Source organism: Pteropus medius, unplaced genomic scaffold, assembly GCF_902729225.1.
Source record: "Pteropus medius unplaced genomic scaffold, Ma_sr-lr_union100, whole genome shotgun sequence".
NCBI lineage: Eukaryota > Metazoa > Chordata > Mammalia > Chiroptera > Pteropodidae > Pteropus > Pteropus medius.
In genome coordinates, this window is record NW_024342467.1 from 11,128,870 (window position 1) to 11,153,395 (window position 24,526).

Below are 24,526 nucleotides of genomic sequence, written 5' to 3' on the forward strand. Positions count from 1 at the left end.
TTAACCTCTGTGCTACATAACCTCCATGGTCTCTTTAAGCTTCGATTCCTATGACTCACGACCTTTGGCCTTCCATATTCTGTAACATGTGAAAGGACTGCTCCAACACTAAGTAGAAAGGATCCTGTTCCTTGTTTCTTTCGCCTTGTTCTGCAACAGCACCTGATCTCATCACCTATATGTCTGCCTTTGAATCGTAATCCTTAGTTTTAGAAGACAAGGCCTTACAGTTAGAAGACAGGTTTCTACTTCCTTTCAATTAAAAACTTTAAATATGCTCTTATTCTTCAGTGTCTTATCTTAGGTCATTTAATAAAGTGAGCAAAAATTTTGTTTCTAATTTCATTGGGAATAAAAGATTCCTATTGTCAGGGTCCACTCTAAAACCTTGAATTATTAACTGGATAAAATAGAAGAATATCTGAGAACCTCTAGATTAAAAGAAAAAAGATAAACTGCACAGAAGCATAAGTGTCTTATTCTTCCCAAAAGTGAAGGCCTTTATGCCACTTGCTCTTTCATTTGAATTATACTATATTGTTTGTCCTCATCAGGAGAAAGCATAATGCTTCAATAGTGTAAATTATTTTACATAAAACATATTAAAGGGATCTGTAAAAAGTTCAGAATATAAAATAATGTAAAATTTCAAATAATCCTGTATATTACCATACACTAGAAAGAAAAAATTATTATTGTTACAAAAGCATTTTCATCAGTTCTGTGACTGAGTTTCACGTTCCCGTAGAACACCTGGGGAAGCCTCACTGAAGAGCTCTGGAACCGACACACCTGATCTTCGTTTCACAGATTGAGGAGTAAACCAGCCTAGGCAGGCAGGCAGTCTGCATGAAGGGGGCACCAATGGGACTGTGCTTTATGAAGTCCAAGCAAATAAATCTTGTGTTTTACGTATTCCTTTAACTTGTAGTATGTGGTAAGTATTTCTTAAGCGCCTACTATATGCCAACCTCTGATACTACAGTGAAGACAACACCAGCTCTGTTCTTTTGGAGCTTACGCTAACGGGAGACACTTTAATGTGTCCTACTGCCCAATTATGCAAAAAGCTGATCTCGCTGCGTCACCTATATTTGTAAAATCCGTCTTGGGCAAAGAGTAGAGCACGCGAACCCTCAAACCAGTTGGAAGTCAAAACTCAGCCCACTCCAGGCGGGGACAGGGCCCCCGCGGCGCCCCCGCGTGGCGTCCCTCGGAGCAGCGCGCCGCGGTTACGCCAGGCCGCGCCCCGCCCCTTCCTAGCGACCCCGCCCCCTCCCCCCCAGGCGCAGTGCGCAGGCTCCTCCGCCCGCTCGGGTTCTGCACGGGACGCTGCCTCCCGGCTCGGGAGCAGGTCGCTGGAGCCGCAGTCGCGGCCGCGGTGGTTGGTAAACAGAAGCCTCAGCGTGCACCCTCTCGCCCGAGCCGGCGAGCCCCGGGCGTGAACCGAGCTGACGGAGGATGGCGGCCTCCGGGGTGGAGAAGAACAGCAAGAAGAAGACCGAGAAGAAACTTGCTGCTCGAGAAGAAGCTAAATTGTTGGCAGGCTTCATGGGCGTCATGAATAACATGCGGAAACAGGTACCGCCTGTATGGGAGGGACGGACGGCCTGAGTGCGAGGGGGGAGGTGGCCCTGGGGGTCGCGACCCTCTCCTTTTTGTGTCCTCGCCCTCCCTTCTGTTTTCGCCCGCAAGCAAAGCAGCTGTTAGTGGAGGGTCGCGTTAGACTGTTGTCGTGCAGAAGTGCCTCCTCGTCTGCCGGTGCTGTGACTCCCAAGTCAGATTCCGGGGCGACTCCTCGGGCTGGCATTCGGTGTCGGGTGTCCGTTGTATAACAGCTCTGCCCTAGTTATCTCTGTGAGGCGAGGATCCCTCCATTGGTGAGCAGTTTTAAGGCGTCGTGAGATCTTGTGCGAAGAAGCCCATTGGCACCGCCCAGCCCGAAGACCCCAAAGAAAGAAGCATTGCTTGGCCTGAAATCAGATACCCTTAAATAAGGATCCCCGCCCCCTTCCGTGGTACCCGGGTGGAGCTAGTTGAAGACAAATCCTCCTGTAAGTGTTAATTTAGAGCAGAAACTGTCACGGATAAATACCGTGCCGTATTTTTAAGGGCACCGTGCGCCTCTGTTATTATGAGCAGCTCTTTGTTCTGTCTTTGGTGTGTGGCGCATTAACGAGTCTTCAGCACGTCGGCGAAAGGTAGGTTATGAAAAGAATAGATTTTAACGCCAAAGAATGTAGACTAGAGAGATTTCATTTATTTATTTTTCAATCCCATAACATCTATGCCACTAAAGCATAGGAAAGCCACTTGGTTACCTTTTCATTTCGTAAGCTTTATTTATGGAAAACAACGCATCCAAGGAGATTTGTGGGAATGTTCCGGTTTTGTGACAGTGGCCCTGTTTTTCAGGAGGACAAAAGCAGGTTGTGAGTATGAGTAAGTGCTAAACCTGGTTTGCTTATCTAGTGGTTTTGATGAGAATGTGGACAGCAGTCGAAGAATTTAAGATCTTTATGAAGATCTTAACTTTGGTTTCTTTAACGGAATTCTGACCGCTGCGATCTTGTCTTTGTTCATCAGCTCCTGGCGTACTGCGTGGTGCATGAATGCAGTAGATATCTGTGGGGATGCCTTTAAATCTTTCCTGGCCTCTGTGCTGAAGTACCTGTGAATGTCTGGACTCAATATTTTATGTAATTTTCATGTATCCATTGGCATGTTACATGCATGTTACTTTAATGTAAACCTTTATATTTATAGCACCACTGATTCTGAATGCACTGGTGCATTTCACTAGTGTCTGCCTGTAAACGATAGTTGAACACAGGTTCTCCAGTGCTCAGATTCCTTTCTAGCAAACCTCCCACTCCCCAAAATATGCGTTTCCATCCGTGGACTATAGTATTGTAAAGCATTGCCTCACTTCTTAGATAAGGTGCAGCTGGGTTGCAGCATCAGCTCTTTCCTTGAGGGCACTGTCTGAGACTGTATTTTTAGCTCTTGGGTTTAAAAATTGATTCATATCCATTTCTTAAACCTAGCTCTAGAGTATTTTAACATCTGTTTATTTAATGTCAAACTAGAAATACAGTTCTTGAAATCAGGATTCCATTACTGAGTAGGAAGGAAAAATGGATGCTGAGTGGCAACCAGGGATCTCTTCCGCAATGGTTAATTGACCTTGACATGCTGGATTCTCCTTTTGTCAGTGGCTTTGCATGTTAGTCAGATATTTCTCTAATAGCACTTTTACCAACTTCATGAAATCGTACGTCTTTTGCAAAATGCGCAGGTTCACTTTGCATTTGATTTACATTATACTTGTATTGTTCCGTTTCACATTGTAACACAAGAGAGATTCGCCAAGAATGACTGACAAGGTCACTTGATAGAAATGACAGAAATCAAAGCTGGTTTGTGCCAGAGGAGGAATGTTGGACTGACGACAAATTTTATGTGTTCTTGTTCTTTAGTGAATATTTTTGTGTTGTGAGTATTTTTGCTTTTTATGACCTCGTTGCTTTGGAGATCAGGATAATGAGTGCGTGATTGACAAGGATACCTCTGTCTGTACCTAGAAACATGTCTACTAGAATCTGAGAACACTGCAAAATTAGAAAACCTGAATTTCAATTCATACTCTACCATTAATTAGTTTTATAATTCTAGATGTAATGATTTAGGTTATTTCATCTCTCCGTAGCATAGTATATTATATACAGCATATATAATATACTATATTATTCAGTCAGTCCTATACATAATGGTGAAGAGGTTCTGCAGAACCAGCAGCTTCAGCATCTTGTGGACCCTTTTCCTCCATCATCCTTTCAGTCATTTCTAGCCTTTTGTTTTTAAGTAAACTTTCCAATGAAGTAGAAGATTCATGTAAAAGGATACAAATCATAACTGTGTAGCTCAACGAATTATTACAAAGTGACCACGCCACCACCAAGAAATAGAACATTATACACCAGAGGTTCTTCTTTATGCCCTTCTCAGTCACTGCCCCATCAAAGGTAACCACTGTTTTAACTTCTTTCATCATAGATTTGGGTGGTTTTTTTGTTGTTGTTAACTTATATAAATGGAATCATACATTATATACTCTTGTGTCTTGGTTTCCTAAAGTCAACATTATGTTTGTGAGATTATTCTATGTTGTTGTGTATAGCTCTGGTTCATCGTCATTGTTTATAGTATTCCACAATTTATCCATTCTGTCATTATGGACATTTGGGTTATTTCCAGTTTGGAACCATTAAGAAGAGCACTATTTCAAACATTTTTGTACATGTCTTTTGATGTGCATATGTATACACTTCTGTTGAGAAATACCTAAGAGTGGCATTGTCGAGTCATAGGTTATGCTACATAAAGCTTTCCTAGGTACTGTCATACAGTTTCCAAAGTTTTGCCCATTTACACTTCTACCAGCTGTGTGTTGAGAGAGGCTTTTGCTCTACATCCTTTCAATACTTGGTATTGACTATTTTCATAACATCAGCCATTCTGGTGGGTGTATAGCGGCCTCTTATTTAATTAGGTTGTTCATCTTTTTATTTATTTCCCTAACTTTTTGTTTACATTAATTTTATTACCTGATGCACTGGAAGGGGCTATGCAAAGCAGGACTGGGTCATAGTCACTACTGCACACATCCAGTTGTTGCTCTTGTGTTACTGAAGTCCAGAAGACCCTTAACATTCGAGAGAGATGTTTTGAGACCTTCCTAAGTACCACTATCGTTTACAGTTCCCTCACTTTAAATGAGTTAAATCACAATTGGAATTTGAAAGCTTATGTTAAAGGCCTGCTGAGAGTTATATGAGAGAACCACAAGGCTGATTTGAGGATTGAATACTGTGCAGACAACTGGGCCCACTTACTAAAATGGCTCAGCTTCTCCAAGACAGTAAATTATTACATGTCATTAATCTTTAGGGTCTCTCGTGGAACACTTCTTGAGCTCTTATTCTCTACCAGCCATTCTGCAGTGTTTTACATGCTTTGTCTCACTTTATTCTCAAAACTCCATTGACAGACCTTTCTCTAGTCTTAACTCTCTGTCTTCTCTTTTTGTCTGTCCAGCTTAGGAGCTATCACCTCTGTCTCTTCACTTTCTTTCCAGTGCCTCAAGCTTTCTTAACCCTTTGTCCTTTTGTCACATCCATCTAGCAAAAAGCATTAATGACTGTTTACCTTCTCTGTGCAACACCTCCAAGCACAGCTGGAGAATATGCCATTACTGGGCAGCCCTCTGCCAGGTAAGTCCTGACTTCCGCTGGGCTGTCAGTATTGGCGAGTGATCCTACTTTCCATTTATTTTACTGTTTTCCTCTAATTAGAATCTTTTCTCTGTATCTTCACTTTCAGTACATCATCCTTCTTTCAACATCACAAATAAATAGAAGGCGTTAGTCTGGAACTATCTAACTTTTAACTTTCCACCACCAAATTCATAAACCTGTTTTGACACTTTCCTTTTTACTCTCTTTATGCTGCTGCAGTTGAGAAGCTGCCTCTTTTCCATCTGGGGCCAAAGACTTTCACCTGGGCTTTGACTCCCTCAGTACTAGTCTGGTCAGAAAAGTTACGCTGTTGATTATTCCATCTCTGTTGAGCATCTCTAACTTCTCCTTCTGTGCTGGATTCTAGCCATCAGCATTTAGGCACGTTTTAACCTCTCCAGCTTTTAAACCAACAAACCAATCCATCCATTCTTAGTCTCAGTATTCCCTGTACATAATCTCTCTCTCCCCCTTGTTAAAACCGAAAGGTTTTCGCTGCCTCTTTTGGCTCACTATTATCCTATCTCAGTCTGGCTTTCCAAGTCATCCATTCAGATGAATACTTATTGAGAACCCACTGTGTGCTAGACATTTTGCTAGATTTTGGAGTTGAAATGGTGAGTAAAACCTGATAGTTACTATCCTCACGCAGTTTATCGTCTAGGGGGAGAGTGAGATATTAATCAAATAGTCACACACACACACACACACACACACACACACACACACACAAATGTAAAGTTGCAACAGGGGTAGGTATTATGAAGGAAAAGAACAGGGTTCAGTGAGGCATATGGATAGATGATTTGACTTTCAGGAAGGTTTTCCTAAGTAAGTGGTAATTGAACTGAGAGCTAAAATAAAGGTAGATGTTAACAAGGCACCTTAAGGAAGAGCCTCTTAGGTAGAGGGAACAACATAGGCAGAGGCCCTGAGTTGGAGAACTACTTACCATAGAAAGGCAAGTACAAGAGACTGATTAAAGGTCAGTGTGGCTGGAGCACAGACATAAAAGGAAGGATGGTGCCAAATGAAACTGGAAAAAAACTAGCTAGAGACCTACCCATGCATTGCCTCATAAGTCAAGTTAGGGGGTTTTGCCTTTATTCTAAAACTCTCTCAAATGTATATGTGAGTGAGGAGGAATCAGTGGGTATTATCTTTTTCTTTTGGGGGAAAAAAAAAACAAAACAAAATGCTCTATGGTGAATGAATTAGAGAGCTCTCAGACCGATTGCTTTGCAGACCAAATAGGAAGTTGTTGCAGGAGTAGCCCAGTGAGATGGTCCTTTGGACCAAGGTGGTACCAGCAACAGCAATATCTATGAAAAAAAGAGGGTAAAATCAATAGGACTTGGTGATGGTTGTGATGACTAAATTAGATAACCATAAGATAATTTAAAATGCAACCTGATAATGAGTAAGTTCTCGGTAAATATTGGCTATTTTTATTGCTATTGTGATAGTAGTGATTGATTGGGTGCCGAGGAATTCAATACAAGGTGTCACTTATGACCTCTGCGGTTCTAGAATGTATCACTTAAAGAGGTGATAACTGGAAAAGGATCAAGGCTTTGAGGAAAGGGTTATAATTTGTGTTTTAGATATTTTTGGTTTGTGAGGCCCATGAGACATTGAGGTATATGAGTTGACAGGTCTGGAGAGTCATGGGTTAGAATTATCTGCAGAGAGAAGGTAACTTCTTGATTGAAGCTGTGGAGAGTCAGGTATCTAGGATAAAAGCTAGAGAATGAGCCTATAAAGGACACAAAAAAGAAATGGCCAGAATAGGAGGAAAATGAGTTTTGAGAATCGGAGAAGAAATTGTTTCAGAAGGAAGATGGTACATTTTGAAGCCTATGATAAGTCAGAGTAAGGTTCGAACTAAAAATGCCCATAAGATATAGCAACACAGAGGGGCTTGTCGAATATAGTGAGAGTTGTTTTGATGGAGAGACTGAGAAGTCAGATTACCATGAGAAGTAGTGAGTAGGTTATGAGAAAATTGAGACAGCTATTTGGAGAAATTTGGTCCTGAAGGAAGTGAGGGAGTCAAATGAAGGCTGTTTGGTTTTACTTGCTTAAATGGGAGATATGTAAGTGTGTTTAAAAACTAGCGAAATGAAGAGGTTGAATATATGAGACGGAATAGGTAATTAATAGATGGTTCTGAGATGAGATCCAAAGGCAAGGTGATTGATCTCATATAGGAGGAAGACAGTTCCTCGTCCATAAGAGCGGGAAGGAGGAGAGGGTCGGTAGGTAGTTATATTTGGAATCCGGAGAATGAAGGAGTTTCTGTCCAAAGACTTTCGTTTTCTCTGAAAAATAGATGAGATCATCTGCTAAAAAGAAGGACGAAGATGAAGCTGGAGGTCGAGGAAAGATTTTGCAAAAAGTAGAAATAGTATGATGGCAGGCAGGTTTTTCGGAAGATTTTTTGAGGTTAATTTTTATGACTGTACAATGAATATTAATCCTCTGCCTGGACTTCAAAGCCTTATCTGATCTGATACCAGCTTATTTCCCCAATCAGATCTCCTACCACTTGTCTCTTAGCCATTTCACTCCAGGCACCTGTCTTCCTTTCAGAGCCTAAAATGTTGTACCCGTGCCTATGACTCTCGTCCCCTCCTACTCATGCTTCAGTTCTTACCTTAGTGCCACTTCCTCCCTGAATGCCCTAGATTATGTCAAGGCCCTCTATTTCATATACCTTACAACACTCAATTTCTTCATGCATTTGTCATCGCTGTAAAGGCAATACACACATTATAGTTTGTTGTGTGTCTTTGCTACTGGGCTCTAAGCTCCATTATGGCAGGGACCGTGTCTGTCTTATTCAGTGCTGCATTGCCAACATCTATCACATAAGTGCTCAGATTTTTAATAGTTAATGTCATCATTACGGTTGATAACACCTGTAGGATGAGGGCACAGTAAGAAGACAAGTGGACAGAGAATGAAACTTTGGGGAGCATCGACATTTTAAAGAATAGGAAGAAGAATGCTTTGGAGATTAAGGGGCAGACAGAAGAAAGATAGCCAGTAATGTCATCGAACTCAAGGTATAAGTTAACGAAGAAGAAGAGATAGGAGGATCAAATGTTATAGGGAGGCCGAAAAAGATAAAAGTGTCCACAGGGTTTGAAAATGGGAGGTTTTAGCAAGTACAGTTTTAATGGAAGAGTGGAGGAAAACAGAATTTAAAGGACAGAGGAGAGACAGAGTAGTGAGGACAGAGAGAGGGACCTGCCTCCTGTGCGGCCCAGGCTTTCCAGAGTGGGATTAATGTTCCTCCCCTAAATCTAGTAGTATCTAGTGCACACAGCCTTCGTGACACACACCACGTGTGTATTGAATGAATGAGTACAGCAGCACATCTTCAGGGAGACATGCATGCATTAATGTTCCCTACTGAGGAGAATGACAGTCAAGATTTCGGAGATGCAGGGACCAGGCCAGCCCCAAAGTCCCGTAGCCTTTCTTTAGGACACCGCTTTCATTACACCTCAGCGCTAACTACTATCAGTCTGTTTCTCTTCAAGAGTTTCAAATCCTAGGGAGAGAGGCTCTGATAGACCTAGTTTTGATTAAATGTTAATCCTTTGCATAAATTATCTACTAAGGAGAACAGGGCCATGTAGCACAAACATGGTCTTGAAAGACTCATTTTATGTATTGAGGTCATTCCCTGAGAACGGGGAATGGTAAGTCAGGTAGCTACTCCAGTGGGCATCTACTACAAGGATTCACATCAGTGGTATAGCTGGTATATATTTTAGTACATAATACAGCATATAATTTAGTTACATTCTGTTGAGCTGTCAAAAATGTAGCTGATTATTATTTTTAAGAGAGACATTCTTGAGATTATGCCATCTAGGCTGTCATAAATGCTATACCTCTCAGGTTAGTTTACTGGAAAACAGTATGCCAGAATTGAGTTATTTCTTAGACCTTTTCTTTGAATTAAATTCAATTAATATTATACTGTAAGCTTTCATATGAACAATTATTTTTAAAAGGTTTGTGTCTTCTATAAAATTCTTTTAATAATGTTGTCTTTAGTCACTCATTACTTTGAGAAACCACATGTTATAGTGGAAATAATATGGACTTTGGAATCAAACAGACCTGGATCTGAATCTTAGCTCTGTCTTCTAACTAATTGTGTGACATTGGGCAAGTCACAACTTCAGCCTTTTATGTTCTTATCTGGACAACAATGATCATGATATCATACTAAACTAACTTACTGATGTTGGGAATAATGAGAGAAGGAATGTGAAAACTCTTGATAAATTATTCAGCATAGTACAAATATTGTTTGTATTGTTATTATCACAGTGAATCTTCTGGGATTCCTGGTTACCAGCAACAGAAAGTAAAAATAATTTATTGCGAGTATATACAGCATTGACCATAGGCTGGAAGATGAGCAGGCATGGCAAACAAGCAGGAACCAGGGTTTCTCTGGTAGCCAGACTGCAGAAACCCTGGAGTCAAGGTTACAATGCAAGAACAGTCTTGACCACTTGCTGCTGCTGCCATAAAGATGAGTTTTCCCTCCATCTATCATTCAAGTTTTAAAATCCTGGAAGTAGGTGTCTAATTGGCTGTCTTTATATTGTTTGCCAGCTTGGGGCTTTGCTAAGGAGTGAGTAGGAGAGAATTGCCCTCTCTCCAAGATAGTTCATAATGAGCAATTTTTCCAGGCATGGAAGATTGGGGTTCTAATAAGCAGGAAAAATTAGATGCTGGATTGCCAGAATTCACAAATGTCCGCTATGGTCTACACTTTAGCCTGTTCAATACAAACATGAATGTTCTTATTCTCATTCTTATAATTAAAAAAAAAAAAATGTCACCAATCAAGTTTTTTCACTCATGACATCTAACCCCAAGTTCAAGATCTCTTAGTGATATCCATTCCTTCTGTAATCATTTCAAGATCTTAAGGGCTAAGTAAATAAATTCTTCATGTGATTGTGGATGGAAAAGAAGAAAGGAAAGGGGTTAAACTTATGTAAATATAAGAACAAGGATGAAAATAAAAGTAGAAGCCACATTCATTGTTTATTATTATTTATTTATTACTATTTTATTATTTATGGCTTCTTTCTGCCTATTCCTCTTCTTTGTCTTTAGCTAACTCTCCAAGGTTATTTATCTGATGGAGTGACCTGATCCTTCAGTCTTAGGTATCTTGAGCCTTTGGTCTTGCCTGTAAAGAGTTACTTTAGTCTTTCATTAACATTTACCACTAGATTTGGCAGTACCAGTGTTGAGTCTGGGATTCAGTTTTATGCTGCTTAAACCTGCTTAGCCTGTTGCTAGTTAATGGATGTTGGCAGAAGATATGAGACTCCTATGTCAGAGACAAAGACTTGATTACTCACAGCAGAGCGTCATGAGGGTCAGAATGTATGTCTCAGTTCCCTTTGCCCCACAAATACTACGAGGACGACATGGTGGACGTATACACAGTGCGTTTGTGTTGCAGCTAAGGAATGAACACTGAGCTTAAGGAATCTGCCATTTTTATAGCAAACAATAAACAAACCTGGTCTTTATCCAAGAGATGAGACATTATCTCAGTCTCTTACAGTCACTCGCTGCCAAAACAACCTTGAGAAATAGTGGCCCGGGTAAAGAGTGGCAGGCCCTTGCATTCTTGGCATGTCCAGGAAGACGCATAGGAACTCATAGAGTACTGTCTCTCCCAACAACCAGAAGGTACCCAACAGGATCCACTGAGTTCCAGCCATCCTCTCCTCCATGGATGGCCAGCGTCAGGCCTCTAGCCAGATGTAATAACTTTTGTTGTTTTTACCCAGTGACTGAGAAGGCCAAAATGACCAGGTCATAGTTGCAACTTCCAATTCCGTGGAAACGTTGTTATATCACTTGGTCGAATCATTCTTTCTTCGGTTCCCAAATCTCTAGCAGAACCACCTACAAAAAAAACTACTTGCTGAGATTACAAACAAATTTTTTGTAAGTGAATCATTAAGCATTATAGTGAGGGGAGCTTTTTCTATCCCTTGGTTGCTAGGCACGTTGTGGCTACAGAGAAACCATTCTGTCTATATACATTCTATGAAATCAGATCATTTGAAAATGGATTCTGCTGCTTAAAGAAAAAAAAAATTGAAAACCACTGGTATAAGGCTTTTCCCTGAAAAGAGAATATACTGTGTGTGTGTGTGTGTGTGTGGTGTGTGTGTCTGTCGTCTGTCTGTCTGTCTGTCTCTGTCTCTGTGTAGTGTTGAAAACAGTGGGCAGAGGAACCGAGAATTGGAAGTGTGAAACATTTGTTACCTCACCCGAAGGAAAGGAAATAAGGTCTCTTGAGCTCATATCTCTCTTCCCTTTTGCCCAATGAGAGAGAAGTTTCTATCTAGTTGTTAGCGCTTAAGACATTGCTGTTTTATTAATGGTGAGGTTACTCCATTGATGCTCACATACTTCTTCTTAAAGTCTCCATCTGCTAAGCAGGGCAGGTAAGGTATGTCTTGTGGTGCACTCTATAAGGTGGATTTGAACCCAGCCATCTTTTTTTTTTCCTTGCAGGACGTATAAATATGCAGATTTCTAAATTTAGGTTATTGGGGTATGCATAGGTGAGTGGAAAGGCCTATGTTGGCTTCTCAAACAAAGCCTCATTTTTCAATTGTATTTTGCTAGAGAAGCCTTGCATATGAGGAATTAGCAAGTACTTGCCCAGCTGTCAATATTACGTTCTGTTGTGTCTCATTTGGATGTTGATACTTATGTAAATGCCCTGAGTTGAGAATCTCAGAGGGCTGAATGGTAGAATTCAGGCACCGAAGCCCCATCCCTCTCCCAACAGAAGTAGCTAGCTGTAAGTTCTTATTTCCAAGTTTACTCTGTCTTTTAGGTTTTCTGTTTTCTTGCTGGCACAGGGAATGCTTTGTTCTATCTTAAATGCTGATGAGGCATCCTCTATCAGTAACTATTCTTTCGTGTATTCTCTGAAGGCCAGTTTAGCAGTTGAAGTTTTCACTCCAGATAGTTTTGAAATAAAAAGATATCTGTTAACTCCAGATTGAAAGTTCACTTCCATTTCCCATCTCACATTTTTCTCAACCATGATGTCATTCATTCATAGCATTCTAGATTGTCTCCAGTGAACCATGTGACAGCTTAAAGCACTTTATCTAATTCCCTACTGGCAACATAAAATCCCCCAAATTTGACTCTTACGAACCCTCATATTATTAAATTCCCACATCTGTGATCTCTGTGTAAATTAAAATGAAAGCAATTGCAATTGTCTGCTCTCTCTGGCTTTTTATACTGCCGAGTCGGCAGTGTAAGGCATTTGCTTACGTGTTTGAGTAGTCAGGATAGCTTCTTCAGCAGCTGCAGTGTGTGCTGTCTTCCATTAGAATAGATTTAGTTTAGCACCTCTAAAGCCGAGTTTCTCCAGCTCAAGGGTAGTTGTTGGTACCACTTGTTTTCAGTATGTCAAAGGGACCCTAGGTCTCTTAAGCACAGCATCATCCCCACCTCCACAAACCTGAAAAAGTTCAAGCAGATCTCTCGTCTCTCTAATAGTGCAGATGTTGACGTATTATTTATATAGTCTTCACCCACGTTATTGTTCCCAGCCCAAAACAGAACAGAAACTCCAGTTTCTGGGGGAACAGAATTATCAAAGAAAACAAAAGAAAAAACCTTGGCTTTTGGTATTGACAGGTTGCCAGTCTAATTGACAGCCCCTAAGACTAAATCCATCTGAGAAGAATTACTTATCAAGAAGCTAAGAGGGACACTGCATTTACCATAGAGAGAAGGGACTTTTGATCTATGCATAATGATGCTTCACTGGCATAGGACATATTGTTCTTCTTGGGCAAAATGTCAGACATTTGCCAGGGGATCCACCAGCTGCTGGGTCTCCTAGAGTTTCCCTTTTTGCCCTGTTCATCCTGCACATTTATTTACGTCTTAATTTGTATTTCTTTTTCTTGCCCTGTGTTCCTGGCTAACCAGTGCTAAAATGATTGAGTTCTGTCTAGTGACAAAGTCTTCCCTCTCGAGAGAAGAGCAAGCCACATTCGTAGCAGGCATGGAACAGAGTTTGTGGCTTTGCATCCTCTGCAGTTCTGACTCTTCTGATCTACATCTGTGTGTCCCCGTTTTGATCTGTCTTGCTGTTAAGTTCTTTATATCTATTAATCCTATCTTTTAGAGTCTTTTTTCTGCCCTATGTGTCTCACCTGGCGAATGATCTTTAGCAGATTCCTCTAAGGCCTGTGGTCCCCATAGGGACCAGTATGCCTTGCAGTGTGCTCCTCAAAACCTTGCTTTCCTCGTTATTTGATTTTTCCAGACCTTGGAAACTTGGTGGTAGAAGATGCATTCTTTTCTGTTACCAATTTGTGTCAAATTGGGCTGTGTCCCTTTGTTCTTTCTAGGCAGTCCCAACTGAGTCATTAACCTGCTTGAGTTGAATATTTTCCTTTCTATGTCATGTAGAGCTAACATCGTGGAGATCAGAATACCTTCCTTCCTTTTCCTGTCCTTTTCATTTTGGGCCCGGGTGTTTGTTTTGCTAACATACTCCTTCCTCTAGTGCCTTTCTTTTGTAGATTTTGCCATAGTGAAAAATAAGAGGTCCGCGTATTCAGGATTGATTCAAGGACTGAAAAGTTTAATTGTTTTGCTTAATTTCAGGAACTATTAGGATACATTCTACAGAAGTATTATTTTTAAAATGTAAGAAATTAATATTCACATTAACTTACTTGCAGAATTTCTGTGACTAGCAACAATGTTCAATCTTTATTAGATGCATCAAACCAGTACCAGATTGAATCTGTGAAGAAAATGTGTGTTGATTTTTTGAAAGAACAAGTCGATTCCGTTACTGCCACTCCTCACCAGTCTCAGTAAGGTAATTCCAATTATGAGGAAGTCTGGCATCTAACTTAGGCCTGGACCGTGTCTGAGTTACTTGGCTTCCCGTTAATGTGACCCAGTGCTCTTCCCTCAGCGTCTTATTTCTACAAACTTCCCAGATAGTTCCACTGTAGCCTGCACCATTTCCGTCTTCCCACCCATATGACCTTGCAAATTACTTAACAAATTCACGAAATATTCTATCGCTGATCTTATTTTTACCTTTCAAATCCATCTGAACTCACTATGAATCACCTGTTACAACTGTCCAACTGTCCCAGTCTTTAAGGGCCGTCCTCTAATTATTTTTGATTTTTTTTTACCTTTCGCTTTAAGAAGAATCTTACAAAAATTTCCTAGGGACAGGCTCTTTCTGAGACAGCCATTTTAATCTACTCCTGGTTCTCCTCTTCCTTCATGACATCTCTTTGATCCATATCACCTTCCTTGAATAAATAGCAAAAATAACTCTCGCTTTCCTAGTCCCATCTTTAAAGAGGCGTTATACCAAAGTGTCTTCGCTTTCTCTTTCAAAGCCGTTTGGCCTAACTCATCACATGCTTCCCTTGAGGAATGAAATTCCGTTTTTTCCTCTATTAATGTAGGTGTCTTCCTTTGTTTTTCTTTCGCTTTCCCACTTGTCTTTTTGTGATTGTATGTATTTTTTAAGTCCGATGCCGTTTTTCTTTTCCGAACGAACACGATGCCTAAAGAGGCCTTTTTAAGTTTTCTCCTAGCCTTTGGGTTTCTTGTGGCTTTGTTGACACTTTTTCTAGTATCTCAATCCAAGCAGATGATTTGCCCCCATGTAAGGACTCCACTTCCCTTTACCTTTTCAGTGACTTAAATCCACCACCCAACTATAGTTGAATCTACAGTCTGCTCAGGTATTTATACCCAAGGCCAACCCAAAATCATGCTGGGAGGGACTGATTGCAGAACCTTGTCGACCAGCTACGTAAATCCAAAGGTTAGTCATCCCTCAGTCCTCTCCTTGGGAGACAACGGAGAGTAGAATTTGGGACGGCTGATCCCATGCCGCCTACCAACGCCAGCCGGAACCTCTTACACTCCTGTGGAGCTTATGTGGAACCTACAGCTGCCTTCTGCAGTTCTTTCTGGCAAATTTGTAAACAGCAAAAGGTCATTGCACAAACACATGCCTGAAATGCTTGCGTGTTTTGAGGTGAGTCTTTCCTAACCGAAGGACTCTTTCCTCAAACGTCCCTAATACTTTCAGGCACTAAAGCAGCACCTAAGTTTCTGCTTCCTCTGTGGTGCTGTGAGCATCTGTGCGTAGGTATGGGTTTGAGGGGCCCTCTTCCACTGCTTGTTCTAAGCATTTGAGCAGTCAACACAGGAAACAGATAAGTTAACGGTGACAACAAACAGACTGGAGAACATGGCTTGAACCTGAGCATAAAATGGAATTTTTTCTCTCCTGAGTTAAATTTACCCACCCATCTGAAGCAGAGCAGCTGAAGAATGGGAATAGTTAGCCCTCTCCTGCTCCGGGGACAAGTCTGCCCCAAGGAGTTATGTTCCACTTTGAGGGAAGTTTTATGGAAGGAGAATGAACCAGGAGGCCTGGCTCTGCGACCTCTACCACACTTTTGCCCATCCTGTTGTCATCTTCCACAAGTGATGGATGGAGAAAGAGACTGAAACTACCTTCCCCAGAGGAAGAGGCAGTACAGTAATAGCCAGAAATCTAATGTTTCTCCAGACGTGTAACAGTTATCCCAGTACCATATTTTTTTCAATTATCTCACCTCTCATTACATTTTTTAAATTAACAAACCTTATTTTTTTGGAGCAGTTTGAGGTTTACAGAAAAATCAAGCAGAAAGAAAGCGCAGAGAGTTGGTATTAACCCCTTCCCCCTCACTCCCACAGTTTCCTCTATTATTAACATCCTGCATCAGTACGGTGCATTTGTTACACTTGAAGAGCCAATATTGTTACATTATAATTAGTCATAGTTTACATTAGGGTTCACTCTTTGTGCTGTACATTCTATGAGTTTTAACAATGTATAATAACATGTATCCACTGTTATGGTTTCATACAGAATAGTTTTACTGCCCTAAACATTGTCTGTATCTTCCCACCACATTTTTGAAATGGTATCTTTATCATGTACCAAATTCCCACTTAATGTAGATCCCTCATATTTCTTAGGTTTATTTCTTGACATTTAAGTATTTTCTTGCTGCTGTGACTTGAGTTTTTCTCATTCGTATTTCTTTATGGCATATATAGATTAGCTAATTGCTTTTTCATATTTCTTCTTTGTATCTAGCCAGCCATCTTACTGACTTTTCATATTAGTTCTACAAGTATTAAGTTGATTTCTCTTCTTTCTTACTGATTTGGCTAAAATTTCCAGAACAATGTTGAATAATAGTAGTGATATGTATATCTTGTTTCAAACTCAAAAGAAAAATGCCTCTCCTGCTGCACCATTAAATGTGATGTTTGCTTTTGATTTCTGATGAATGACTTTCGGTTTATAGACACGTCATTTTCTTTATTAAAGAGTCCTCAGGAAATGAATTTTTAATTTTATCAAACATCCTTTTGCCATCTTAGCAGTTTTTCTGCATGAAGTTTTTCTGTCAGTGCGATGAATTACATTAATAGAATTATTTTTCTTGAATGCTCCTTGCATTCCTAGAACAATATTTGACTAATACCCAGCTGAATTGCTTGCAAATATTCAGCAGATCTATAAGTAAATCCCCGAAGGAAGAAAAAAGTACAAAGAAAAGGTGACCAAAATAGCAACTGGCAATTAAAGAAAAAAGATAAGGAAGCTAAATAAATAGCATAAAAAATGTGGCGTATGTAAGGTGAAACATAAGTTATGAGTAACAAATATGAAGGATTAAACTAAACCTTACTAAAAATAATCTTAAATGGTGAGAACTTTAGAATCAGTCACACAAAAATCTATGCTGTTTATGAGACTAAAGATTCAAAAGCTGAAAATATTAAATGCAAAAGTATGACTAATAAGGGGAGACATAAACAGAGAAATTGCAAGGTTCATTTTTCTTGTTTTATCCAGTGAACACGTATTGTTCAAAAGGTAGTTTTTTTTGTTTGTTTTAGGTTTCTCTTCAGTCAACCTAGTACTTGTTACCTCTCGTGTTACCAAGGTCTCTGTCTCTTCCCATTTCCTACCTGTGGATGCGCCTCTTCCCCAGAGGATTGATAGCAAGAGGGCCCTCTCTTTAGGTCACTCCCATCTCTTGTCGAAACCCACTGATCTATTGTAGTACAGTCAAATAAATGTACCATTTGGATACGGAAGATTCCTCCCATTCTACCCCCTTTCCCCCTTACACACACACAATATTAATATCCAGCTGGAGATTTAATGTCAGACTAATAATCTCACCAATTTCTCTAACTTCCTTTAGTGCCTTTAAATCCACTGAAATCCCCTATTGTGGAGTATGGCTTAGAAAGGTTTTTTGCTACATTTCAGTTTAGCTCTACACTTTCTGGAACTTCCCATCAGCAGCCGTAGGTCCCTCGCCTAACTGATTTGCTTGCCGTGAGCATTCTTTTTCCTTTTCTCTCTCCTTTCCTTGCATCCTTTCCTCCCTCCTCCCTTTTTTCCTCTTTCTTTGTCTTAAGCAACTTGATCTGCTTTTTTGTTGGTAACCAAATAGTTGGCTTGGTTTTGCTACCTGGTATTTTTTGGTGTGGTAAGTGGCAAAAGCACTGGAGAGCTATGCCTACTCTGAATCCCCTCCCCAAATAAAAGGAGATCAAAATTTAAAAATTCAGCACACTGTTGGAATAACAGTAGTTTTAACTACAAGTAACCTGCATATAATTTCTAAATAATTGTCTATACGTTTTATTTAAAAAAATCTTCAAATGAGCTGTAAAGTGAAATTTTGTACATTCTTTAGCCTGTTATTTAGGGGCCATTTTCTTTCTCATTCTAAGCATTACCATCTTATTTGAATTTTTATTCATGGAGTAATAAAGTAGGAAATAGCAGTGATTTATCTATTAGAAACTGTAGTAGTAGTTTCAACAAAATACTAAAAACTTGCAAAATGCCATATCCTCTGAGCTACTAAGTCATTATTTAGATTTGTGAGTAATAGATTTTTTTCGCTCAGAAAATATTATTTGCTTCATATTCCCAGTGCCTGAAAGAGTACTTACTATATCATAGGCTCTAAATTTTCTTTGAGCCTTGTTTGTACATGGTATCTTTAACTTTATTAAGAAATTGAAATTTTATATGAAAAAACTCATTTTTTTTCCTTGAAAATCATCTCTAAATTTAGATTCCAGTAAACTTTAAATTTTTTTCTTTAATGTTCTATTTTCCCCACATTTAAGTATTTAATCTAGTTCTGCCTTTAAGATCTAGAGTGACATGATTTTGGCCTTGGTCAGAAATCATAATTTATAAGTGGCTGCTATCTGGCTCCTATAAAAAATGCATTTGGGAGAAGTGTTATTTATAAGGAAAGAATGCTAAATGGACATTGGTTCATCTACTCTTTGTATTCTGAGTTGTTTCTGTTTCAAGTTAGATCTATGAAGGCTACTTTCTTGGGAAATGCAGTGAACAGTCTGGATTTTATCAAGGATAGATATTTTTAAAAAAAAAAGATCGTTATGTTTGAAAAATTTAACAATAACTGCCATTATGTCATTTGATGTCCCTATAAAATCTCATCATGAGAAATATCTTAGAATTTGTTTAAGGAAAAAAAAAAAAAGGCTTCTCTGAAGGATTAGTAGACTACTTTTTTGCTAGTTATGAAGATTTGCCTGACTGTTGGAGAACTTAGTGCCAGATTTTGATACAATAAACTCATGACAGCAACTCTGTAAGTTCTTCCTAAATAGGTCTTATAAACAAATTATGTGCTGGAAAAAAAACTAAACTTAAGTTGAAAATAGAGGTAAAGCATTTGACAAGCACCTGTTTTCTCTGTTTGCTAAGCTAGGCCCAACGACCCCCCTTTTAATTTTATCTATTTTTCTCTTGATTAGAAAACATTGTGTGATGTGATCCTTATGGTCCAGGAAAGAAAAATTCCTGCTCATCGTGTTGTCCTTGCTGCAGCCAGTCACTTTTTTAACTTAATGTTCACAAGTAAGTACATTAAGGTCAAAGATATTATTTATTCTGTGAAAATGAGGTGGGTCCAAATGAAAATCTGCCATTTTCCCTAATTTTTAAAAGACTTAAGAAATTAAGACCACAGGACAGTGAAAAGATTGAAAGGTCATCATGGTGATGATTAATCAAAGGAGACATTTCTTCATTAGCCTTAAAGGCCTGAGGTCTTTATTGATGGAGATATAGCTTCGACTTGAATGCCCTGGCTTTTCTTCTTAACCTCAGACAAATCTTATGACATTTTATCTAACAGGTTAAACTAAATAAAAATGAAAAATGAAATACAGCATATCATACTAGAAATAACCCTAGATTTGGAGTGGAAAACTGGGTCCAAGTCATGGTTCCTCTACTTTGTATTGTCTTGTGAGCTTGATCGGGTTATGTAATATATTTGCCTCAGGTTTTCTCTTTGATGCTCTGGCTACCTGCGAGGGTTTTGGGGAAGAACGAGAGCTTTGCCAGCTGTGGCTGACTATATATATAATTGTCATTGTTATCATAGGTTTGTTCTAGCTACATCAGAGGCATTTTGCTCAGAGCAATTTAAAAGAGTGCTGCTGAATTATTTTAGGAGTTGGGAAGATACTAAATCTAGTTTCATGTCTCCTGTTCCAATTCACTAATTTCATAGATATTTTAAGTCGAGGCACATCTCAAGTGTGGAGAATTAATATGCTTTTTTTATAGGAATGTTAGGCTTTCTGGACAGAGACCTCTGTCCTGTTATCTTCTCTGTATTTAACATGGCCTGGAATGAAATGGTTCCCCAGTGGTAGTACTCATGCCATTTACGCTCCTCTTCATTCTAGCTAACATGCTTGAATCAAAGTCCTTTGAAGTGGAACTCAAAGATGCTGAACCCGACATTATTGAGCAACTCGTGGAATTTGCTTATACTGCTCGGTAAGTTAAGAAGGATCATTTCTGTTGTGGAGGAGTGAGGTCGGGATCTGCCACAGCAAAGCAGTGTAACAAACTGATGTGTTCCAGAATCTTCAGAATGAAATACAATGATGGGGCTAAGGGAGGGCTGAGGATCCTGCGCCATACTCATTTAAGGACTGAAAAGTTTAATTTTTTACTTAATTTCAAGGGCTAGTAGGATACAGTCTACAGTAGTAGTATTTAAAAATGGTAGGAAATTAATATTCACTTTAACTTATTTGCAGAATTTCTGTGAATAGCAACAACGTTCAGTCTTTATTAGATGCAGCAAACCAGTACCAGATTGAACCTGTGAAAAAAATGTGTGTTGATTTTTTGAAAGAACAAGTTGATGCTTCAAACTGTCTTGGTAAGATATCAGATTTCTATTTAAAACAAACAAACAAACAAAAAACCTTATGTACGTTTTAATAAAGAAAAAAAGCATGATTATAAGTATTCTTATTTAACCTTAAAGACGTTGTCCAATAGAAAATTTTCTTGTAATTTTAAGAAGAGCTTAGGAAGGGTAGCAACAAGCTCATTAAATATTGTATACTATTTTCCAAAATATGAAAAGCTTTAATAATGAACTGTTGTTTAGGATAAGGAGTGCCTCTGGTGGCAGTGTGACAGATGATAACATAGCATGAATGTTTACTTTTGTTGACACGCTTGTGATCACTACAGTCTGTCACAGATTTTTATATCTGAAAATCAAACCGAGGTTGTGTAACTTGCTGAAGTCACAAAACTGGTATGTGCAAGAGCTGGGGTTGGTATTCACGTAATCTTATTCTTAACTGCTACGCTGTGCTGTCTGTCTACACTGCAGATATGCTTACTGGCGAATACCAGAACACTTAAAAATCCTAGACTGTCAAGTAAGATACTAATTAAGGCACTGCTATAGCATTCTATTTTAAAGCCATTAATGAAGTATTATGTATTTGGTGTAAGGCGAAGCAGAGAAAGTTGATCAGAGTTTTCCAGAGTATGGTGTAGTATGCTTGTCACTGTGAGATCGTCCTTAGTGGCACATGAATGAACATCCAGATCTTTATAAATTATATTTTCTCACCCTTGCTGTGATTCAGAGGAGAAGAGGGTCAGGGTAGGAGTGCTAGGAAAGCAGGAGGAAGGAAAGCGGAATCAAAGATGGTAAAGAGAGAGGCCTGGGAATCCAACCAATGCTGATTTTTGACTCACAGGAGATGATGAGGGTTACTGATAACAAGAAGCCAAAAGCTGGAGGAGAGGGCTCCTGGAGATGCATGAGAAGTTTTGCAAGCTTTCTCTGTCCCCTCTTTTCTAGGTTCCCCTCCTCCTATATAATTTCATTACTCCATCTGGCACTATGAAAAACCTCCACTATGAGTGTAGAGAAGACCTTAGAAGGCCGATAGAAAGGAAACAAATTTTAGGGAGGGATAAAAGCCAGGCAAAGGGGATGGAATGAGATTGCGTCTGGTGTCCAGAAAAGGCATTGGACAGATGGGAGCAGGAGGGGAAATAGCTATGCAGGTGAATATACCGATGGAATTTTTCTTAGCGATAGCCATCAGTCTACATAGTGAAAAGATCCCTGTATTAGGAAATAAAAGACCAGCCTCTAATCCCATCTATGCAGTAGAAACACTCTGAGAAGAGTCCCTCCATCTCTCTGGGCCATCTCTCTAGAGCTCCATTCATTAACAAGATTTAGATGCCTGATTTTAAGTTTATTTCCCCTTATATAAATTCACAAAATTCATGATAAGAAGGGATTTTAAGAAGTTATTTGGAAGATGATGCCTTAAAGATGTTTCCCTAACTCACGAGCACTCTAAATTTCCTACTGGGGTGATTCAAGTAGGAAGAAAAACAGCTAAAGTGAGAGTGGACGTGGCAGTAGAAAGCGTAGTGTGGAACCTGGAGCAAGTTTGCGCTAATCGCTGTGGATGCCTTCTGTCATCATCTGTGACAAAGCCGGGAGGAAGGACAGCCTAGCAGCCTAAAAGGGAACCTGATTCTCTGGCTAAGCCCGGGGCAAAGACAGTGGCCCAGCCAGTTGGGCCAAGTAGCTACTAGGTACCCCGGGGACTACTTCAGCCTGCATTCTTTTTTTTTTTTTTTTTTTTTTGAGCCCTGAACATAGCTCTCCCTGTGAGGTAATTGGAGAATTCCTGTCTTATTTTTCATCACTTGTCAATTCTCTGCAGCCCAAAAGATCCCCGTCATCTGACTTCCTTGTGTACTAAAGGAATCCCTGGCAGCTTATGGCATTAGACAAAGATCATATGTACGAAGTTAAAGGAAACCCAGTAGTTTGAGGGACAGAAAATCAAGCTAAACAGCCAAAACGAATGGCTCCTATAGCCAAACTTAACTTAAGAAATAGAAGAGAACTTAAAATAGAAATAATGCATTTGAAGGAGGATTTTCCATGAAATTCAGTTGAATTGAAAAATAGAATGTGTATACCTAAAAATCAAACTAAAGATCAAACCGGAAACTGCCTCATGATACAAAACAAGATTGCAAAGAAATGGAAATGATAGTGAAAAGATAAAAAAAAAGACATGGAAGGAAGATACAGAGACACTAACGTGAATTAGGAATTTCAGAAGGAAGAGTTGGAGGAAAAACACTAACTTAGAGATTCTGCGTACAGAATCCCTCTAGAATTTTGCAGTGTTTTTCAAGATCTTATCAATTGTCTTGGTGATGCCTAAATTGAGTTTTGTTCAAGTCTGTCCTAAACCATAAGATTAGTTTTCATAGAAAACTACTTTCTTTTCACCTTTATCTTTTATTAATCTGCATAATATTTAATTGGGTTGTATAACTGCAACAAATTCAACTGCCAAAAATTAATCAATAACCAAATACTGGTTCTTGTTGAAAATATCACCTCCCTGATGGGAGCATAAGTAGCAGACTGCTTACTGTGAGCATCTCACATGCGGTGGCATTAGTCAGTACGTTTAGAAAATGGCAGTAAGTTCATTGCAGGCATCAGTCATGAGGACCTTTATGGTATAAATATGAAAGCATCAAAACTCATTATCTGAAGATAGCATGAAGTCGAAACATGGAAAACCAAAGATAATGGACTGAAAAAAATGTATCTCATGACTTCGAAGGGAGATCACATACAATGATCAATGGTTTTATTGAGGAGAGAGATTGGCAAGCTTTTTCTTTTGTAGAGGGCGAGATGGTGAATATTTTAGGCTCTGTGGTCCATGTGTTGCATGTGGTCCTTGTCATCGTTCTTCCTTCTCTTTTCTCTTCCTCCCCACTCCCCTTTCTTCTCTCTTCTCTCCTCCTCCTCCCCCTGCCCTTTTTTTCACTACCCTTTAAAAATCTAAAATATATTCTTAGCTGCTGACACCAAAGCTGGATGTGGGCTGGATTTGCAGAGTCCTCATATAGAACATTTGCAACCAATTAATAACTTCCCTCCCGAACGAAAAGTAAAATAGCTAGGAAAAGGCTGGATGCAGAATCTATAAGGTTTCTGTGAAGACAGTCGTGCGATTACATTGACAGTCATAAAAAATCTAAATGAGTAGAGATGTATGTCATGTTCCTGAGTGGAGCTCCTCCAGATTGCAGAACAGTCAGCCATCCCCAAAGCAATCCAGAAATTAAGTGCAGTCCTAATTAAAATCACATCAGGGTTTTTAAAAGTAGAACAAGCTTATTTTGAAACTTATTTTGAAATTAATTTGCAAGAGAAAATGTTTAACAGTAGCCAAGAAAAGTTTGAAAAAACCTGGAAGGGAGCTTGTCCTACAACATATCAAAATCAGCCATTCATAAGATGGCATAAGAATAAACAATGAAACAGAAGAGAATCCAGATTTATGAAATTCATGCAGGCTCATTTTTCTGGGGTCATACTTTAGTGAATGTTTGGGTTTTTTTTTTTAAGTGATTTTCTATTCATTTTCTTTGTGTATTTAGGTATAAGTGTGCTCGCAGAGTGTTTGGACTGTCCTGAATTGAAAGCAACTGCAGATGACTTTATTCATCAGCATTTTACTGAAGTTTACAAAACTGACGAATTTCTACAACTTGATGTCAAGCGAGTTACACATCTTCTCAACCAGGACACTCTGACTGTGAGAGCAGAGGATCAGGTGACTAAATTGCCCTCTCACATTTTTCTTAGTAAAAATGTCATTATTTATTTTTCATGCTTCATGTTTGGATTCATGGCAAG

The 24,526-nt window shown here is 39.4% G+C and overlaps 1 protein-coding gene across 3 annotated transcripts in view; it reads left to right on the forward strand.

Annotated features, from left to right (window-relative positions):
• Positions 1-1,348: 1,348 nt before the first annotated feature.
• Positions 1,349-24,526, forward strand: part of KLHL7 (kelch like family member 7) — a 54,361-nt gene continuing 31,183 nt past the window's right edge. The window contains exons 1-5 of one of the 3 annotated variants that reach the window (XM_039862531.1): positions 1,349-1,581; positions 19,260-19,362; positions 20,202-20,295; positions 20,562-20,686; positions 24,268-24,443. In XM_039862531.1, the coding sequence (XP_039718465.1) occupies positions 1,462-1,581; positions 19,260-19,362; positions 20,202-20,295; positions 20,562-20,686; positions 24,268-24,443 (618 nt within the window). In that variant the 5' untranslated portion in view covers positions 1,349-1,461. The other 2 variants (XM_039862533.1, XM_039862532.1) reach the window with 2 other exon arrangements.